The 6678-nt window shown below is 34.2% G+C and overlaps 1 protein-coding gene across 3 annotated transcripts; it reads right to left on the bottom strand.

The window, feature by feature from the left end:
* Positions 1 to 555: 555 nt before the first annotated feature.
* On the bottom strand, positions 556 to 6342 carry LOC128230225 (carbohydrate sulfotransferase 5-like). Of its 3 annotated transcripts, none has more exons than XM_052942319.1 (6): positions 6043 to 6342; positions 5089 to 5607; positions 4437 to 4519; positions 4134 to 4241; positions 2955 to 3171; positions 556 to 1693 (listed from the first exon to the last, which is right to left on the bottom strand). In XM_052942319.1, exons 2-6 carry the CDS (start codon positions 5154 to 5156, stop codon positions 808 to 810), a joined length of 1362 nt encoding a protein of 453 aa, XP_052798279.1. In that variant the 5' UTR covers positions 5157 to 5607; positions 6043 to 6342; the 3' UTR covers positions 556 to 807. The 3 variants fall into 3 exon arrangements, with proteins under 3 accessions (XP_052798279.1, XP_052798281.1, XP_052798278.1); XM_052942321.1 differs by having other exon boundaries at positions 5089 to 5565; XM_052942318.1 differs by having other exon boundaries at positions 5089 to 6342.
* Between the last annotated feature and the right edge of the window lie 336 nt (positions 6343 to 6678).

Raw genomic sequence — 6678 nt, 5'->3', positions numbered from 1 at the left:
AATCGAGTTCAAGCCAAAGAAATTCGTATAATTATATTTGTCTGCCATCGATGTGCTTCCATTATTTTCTTGATAAAAAAGAGAATATAAATGACATACATTTGTTTTATTGTGTGTCACATATTTTTGTTTTTAAATGACACACATCTTCAATTGAACTAACAAAACAGAACAGAATATCTTTAAATAGTGGCAGTAACTCAAACGTATGTGTTAATTAATATATGTACTAAGTTATATGCAGATATAATTCTTTTATTGTATTTCACAGCCACTGTAGCACGGTGAAAAAAAGGAGACAGAAATTAACAACTACATCAAAAACAGAACAAACCGTATAATGAGGTTTTCATTTGTGATATGATATTGTCAACGCGAAATTAGCGACGGTATTTCTTGCACTGCATTGAAATAATGATACAAATTCAAATTACCAATGATTTATCCAATATTATCGTTTTGCTGTTTTCCCACACATGTATGCATTTTCCTGAGGAATAATTTTTAAAAAGGCCATATTTTGAACATCTTTCTGTTAGGAAATTCAAAACACAATGAAGAAAAATATAATTTAATATATAAAAGAAATCTTTATTAGCTTCGCTGGGACCAACGTATGACCGGTGTCTCCGCATTTTTTGTCAGTGCAAGTGTATGTATGTGTTTATATATATATATATATATATATATATATATATATATATATATAAACACATACATACACTTGCACTGACAAAAAATGCGGAGCCTATGGAGTCTTTATCAGATATAAATCTACATACACGACAAATATAATATTCCGAAAAATCACACATGCTGCAATGTTTCCGTTATAACGCCTTTGGCGCTGTCACTAAGGTTTATGTGTTCCAGTAAAGGGATGTGCTCTTGGAAAATTGGCAATGAAGTGTCTCTTAAATAATTGATGTCCTCTGTAAAATGGTATCCCAGTGGTTGTAAAAGGTCCTTACAATGTTCGTCCACAAGTTTTAATAAAGATGGATGAATCGTAGATCTCCATTTGCTTGCTGTTAGTGTAGAATTTCCGCGCCGTGTGCAAAACGCACAACCGTCTTTCAGGTTGAGAGAAGTACTTTGGGCCACATATCTTAGCAGCCCTTTGGTAAGTGGTTCACCTATAAATGTGTACAATTCCTTTGTCATTTCTATCGGATTGAAAGCAATATCCTCGTAACGAACAAGTTTCACATTTTTATTTCCGACCTCTAAAAGTTGGCGCGTGAAATAAATGTCATCGCGCATGCGTGAGCACAACCTTTCAAATTGACTGGTTTTGTTATTGTCTTTAATAAGCTTGTAATTACTCTGCGACAAAAACATTGCCCTGGGGTCCCGAACAAGGTGTACGATTTTCATATTCTCATTTTCTGCCATCAATGAGTGAGCCATCTCCATGGAAAGACGTATTGTTTTTATAACCCTCAAATTAGCTGAATTGCACTTCATTTCCGTTTTGCGGATGCAGTGATTAATTGCATATCTCGTCAGAGGGGTTAAGGATCTGATGTGTTTAACGCACAATAAAAAAGGTTTTATGGATTTTGAGAATTGTAAATGGAATTTGTCAAAAAGACTAGCGGTGTCGACTTGACGAAATGCACAACGAAGCCAGGGGTCCATACACTCTCGGAAAAGAGACTGGGGATTGTCTGGAATACCCGTTGGGAAAGGCCTGGAACAAATACATATTGCAATTAATATAAACTTCATTGAATGCACATGTTATAAACAATGTTTGTGGTAATGACATACACCGAATTTCTTTTCTAATTTGGTCACCTTTCTGAAAATAATAAGGAAACTAAGCATGAAGATTAGTATTTAAACATGAATTAGAATATTCAGTAATGCCTGTACACCATAATTCTGAAGTTTGTTTCATAATTGAAATATTGACAATAAAAGATAACGTTGATTACCAAAAAACATCGCATAGAGCATCATTTAACTTAATTAAATTTAACTCTAATAAAAAATGAAAATAAAAAAATAAATAAAATGTTCTTCTATATAATTCCAGACTGGTTCAGCCTTTTCTTTTATTTGTCAAAGAAACCGATCCCAGTAGATATGCAACAATGTCAAGGAAATTTAAAGGTAGAAAAGAAACCCAGAACCATACATAACAATGTGAAATATATTTTCTGATTGGCAGATGTGATCATTAGCGTTTGAATAAAAGAAGTCTTTATTTTCATTTTGGGTTCGCAGTGATATATATAAATACACCGCTCGGGTTTCAATAACGAAACAATTATGAACCATTAAAGAAACAACATCAGAACTAATGTTCATATGCATATTCGCGTAAAACAACTTCAATAAAGATCTAAGTCGAATTTAATCGTAAATAGAATTATGTAAGTGTTCCATTTCCGCTATTTACTTCATATTTGTTTGAATTGAGCTTAAGCAAGTACAAAGTTCAGAAACCAAAAGCCGTACAATGTGACAATTGGAGTAACGACTTAAATTCTTTATTAAGACAGCCCCAGAACCTTTGAAAAGAATACGAGCAAAGGGAGCGGATGAAAAATTGAAACGTTTATTTCTGTAGATCAAGGACCATAACTTAGCAATTATTTCCTGGAGCGGGATCAGGAGTTCGCAATAGAGGGGGTGTAACTTAGGGGCCCACCATTGGACGTGCACTCCCTCCCTCAAACCGAACTTAATATGCTTAAAAATTTGGTAGGATGGTTAGGGTATCCCCCATGCAACTTTGGATGTTTTTGTCTGAAAAGGCGCCTTTTGGTGTAAAATTAAATACACCGTAATGAGTTAAGATTGAGAATTGCCTTGAGTATTTTCGCGATACGGCCAGATTTGGTAAGGATTTAAGTCATGGCAAACGGTAAAAGTACTTTCACAACTCCACCGCTGACGCTAGAGTTAGACTTCCTCGAAAATAACACCAGCTTAAATATGTTTACCTGACCGTTCCATTGACATATCGCAGAGCCATGTGCTTTTTGACTGTTTTGACAACCATATGTAGAGGCTCGAACACATAGAATGAGTCTGGTTGCTGGGAAAACAGGCTCGCTGTGAAGGTGGAACCACTGCGAAGGTAGGCTACAATCAACAGCAGCTTTGGCTTCCCCGGGATCGGCATGGGGTCTCCTTCTATCAGGCTTGTTGGAGGAGCAGCTGAAATAATGAGTATACTCTTATTCAGATTATTTGTGCTTAGAAATAATTGTTTAAACGAGGTCGATGACAGTCAAAGCTCTTTAGCGAAATGTTCTTAAAATGACATAAAAGTCGATTAAATATATGTCAACTGTTTAGTTTATTGGCACAAATAGTTTATACATTGTCTGGAGCATGTACATGTGGTGTTTCTGTAAAAGTATAACATTTGATATCCAAATTATTCAAACGTACACAAATAAGCATATTAACACTCATTTAATTTGCAGAATTATATTTTAAATAAACTGAACTTGAGACTTAACAGTATAGCAGCTAAAACGCGTCAAAAACGTAATGGAACCAATAAAACATCATTAAATGATCAAATAAGAGAAGAAGTGTAAATAATTATTAGAAGATGAGACAGAAAATGCTCAATTTTCTCCCAAAAGCGTTAGAAAATGCTATATTTTTCAGCACAAGTTTTTAAAATTGTGTTAAAAGAGTGTTTGGTGAATGGGTGAAGTGAGAATGTTTTATTTGCTTTTTGATTTATTTCCATAAAAGAAAGTAAACTTGTACGAGTACGAAAAGCTTGTAAATTATTGTTGAATTTTAAAGATGGATTTCAGTTTTCATTTTACTTAGAGAGGTTATGACGCTTTACTTCTACAAATTGAAATCACAAAACATAGTGATCGCGTTTGAACAAGCATACTTTGCTTACTAGAACGATAAAGGGTAAGTTTGAGGAATATTTTTTCTAAAATACATTGAAACAACACATCTTTATATGAGGATTGAGTAGAGCATTATCATTATAAACTAACTCTTTACAGACAGATCAATGGCACATTCTGGGGTTTCATTACGTGTGCTGGAAACGAAATACCATTTTAGCAACTAACCATATACGTCGGCCGTTTTATTTGTAACAATGAAAGACCGAAAACAATAATTGTTGTTCTAATCCTCACCGGAAGCATCATAATGTTGCAATGGAGACCCTCCTCGTTTCAGTTTCACCTCTGTGAGACCCGTGTCTTTAACTTGCCACGTGTTGACATTTCTGATGAGCATGCTGGCTGAAATGTAAAATATATATACAACAATGTAATGATCAATTTATATATATATATATATATATTTGGACATGATAGGTAAGAAATTGCACCTGTGTGTCTCTTTAAATGCCCCCTCCATTGAAGACCACTAAACACTAATGAAATATATCAATATATTGTAAATAATGGCCCGAATATTCAGATTGTCGATCAAACCTGGTAATTCTCCGATGGTTAAATAGAAAACCATTGCCGTGACACCCAGAATCGTCACACCTATGATAGCTATTCTTTTTAGTCTGAAAAAGGGTTAAACAGGTTTTAGTGGGAACATTAAGTGGAAAGCTATTTAAAGGTATACATAATATATATGAAAAACATGTTATTAAAGTTGACGGAGTCAATGGATATCTTTATACGGGCTTGAAGCGTTTGTCTGTACAAGCCCTCTTACGGTTTGTACCACAGGGGCAGGTTGCGTTGTTTTGACACACCACGCCCCCGTCCTTTTTTTATTATTTTTTTTTATCAGACTTTAGTAAGAATATGATGTGGTAACTGTAACTTGTGAAAATTGGCATTTTTTTTATATTTTTTTATTTTATTATCTTTGTAAAGGGTGACGACTTGACCCTGAATATTTGACTTCCATTTCACCTGTATTGTGATACATATATTGTTTCTCTTAAGCACACGTGTTGAATTTGTGATGCAATACCGGGATACCGAGGAGGTAGATTTGTGCAAAATTCAAACAAACAATAGAAAGTTATTTAAAAGATACCAGAGATATAAGAGAGAGGAAAGCCAAACTAAATATTGAACATAAAAACTTATGACATAAGTATCAATAACTTAGCACACTGACCTCATTTTGTGTTTACCCATTTTCTTCACGAATATGCACATGTTTCTTAGAAAGCGTGTAGGCCGCATTTACAGATAAGGATCCGTTTCCTGTGGAGTTAAGCCTGGTAGTGGAACGTATCTCTCAAGCAGCCGTAAACAATCCACAGTTTATACGTCTCAAATGATTGAAATCAGCCTTGAATTTCTACAAACGGTATTTCTGGTAATGAATATTCGCTACATATTTGTCTTGCAATACATTTTCGATACCAACATGCGTGGTAAACTGATATAATCACGGTTTGTGTCAGAAGTCAGTCAAGGCATATAACGTACCAGACTCCTGTTTAAACAGTGAGGAACTATCCGTTGTTGCGATTTTGATATTCACTGCATTACATACGCGTCCATGTTCTTTTTGAGCTATTTTAGTTATATCATATATTCAGTAGAAAAGCAAATGTGGTTTAACACTTGGCAACACATTCCATTCTTCCTGGTTGTTGATAGCAGATTGATTTATGATTGCACCACAAAACTTTGTTCATTAAGATTGAAAAACACAACAATCCAAATTAATGGTTTATGTATGTATGTTAAAAACAATCGATTTTTAAAAAAAGTTTTATTCATTTTATTAGACATGAAACGGTAGGGGCGGAACAAAACAGGGTGGGTGTGGAAACCGAAACCCTTGTTTTATCTTAAAAACAAAACGAACCCGAACAGTTGTTAAAATAATTCTCAAGGCAATTAAATAGTCTGGGTTAAAGGAGCAAAACAATAGGGTAGGTCGAGAAACGGGGAACAATAATTTACGCCTTAGTCAAGAAAAGGAAACTTTAATTGTCAACTCTTTTATATTTTTCGACTAGGATTTCTATTTTTCGATTAGGACTATATTGTAATTTGTATTTCTACAATTCATTAAGTTCGTTATACGTATTGTCCACTATTCTGTTGTGATATTTACATATTCTCATATTTTTGGTGTACCGCCATTGCATGGTAGATTTTTCAATAAAAAAACCGATGGATACGTCCCCTGTGGAAATTGTAACATATTGATATTGGATTACAAATGATAGACACATCATCATTCATCATCAGAACTTCCTCATTAACTTCATTAACATAATTCCAGTTTATATCCAAACACGAAACAACACAAATAAAACCAGTCATCTGTTTGCAATATTGACTGGATTTGATGCGGAAATATAATCATATCGAAACACTATCCACTGTTCATTTGTAAGTTTTAAAAGCGAGCTTTTCCGGTACTCATTTTGAAACAAAGGGAACTCAATCATGTGAATGTTCACTCGTTGCGCACTGAGGTCAATTAACGTGCTCTTTTTAAGATGTTGCTATTGCTGGTATCAAATGCTTCGTCTTAAACTTACATGTAAATTCATGACAAAGGAATCAGTCAATAGTTTAATTCCTACTTGTTACATTCACCATGACAACCACGAAATCAATGGAAAAAATGCAACTACTAGTACTTGTTCAAAGGGCAGGTTTGAATGCTTTAATATTAGTTATATAGGATGAATAAATTTCGAAATCAGGAATTATAAAGGATACCGAGTTTAATTTAAAAGAA

Source organism: Mya arenaria, chromosome 4 (genome assembly GCF_026914265.1).
Source record: "Mya arenaria isolate MELC-2E11 chromosome 4, ASM2691426v1".
Lineage (NCBI taxonomy): Eukaryota > Metazoa > Mollusca > Bivalvia > Myida > Myidae > Mya > Mya arenaria.
Note: the sequence above shows the minus strand (reverse complement) of the source record. Positions and strands in the feature narration are given on the sequence as shown.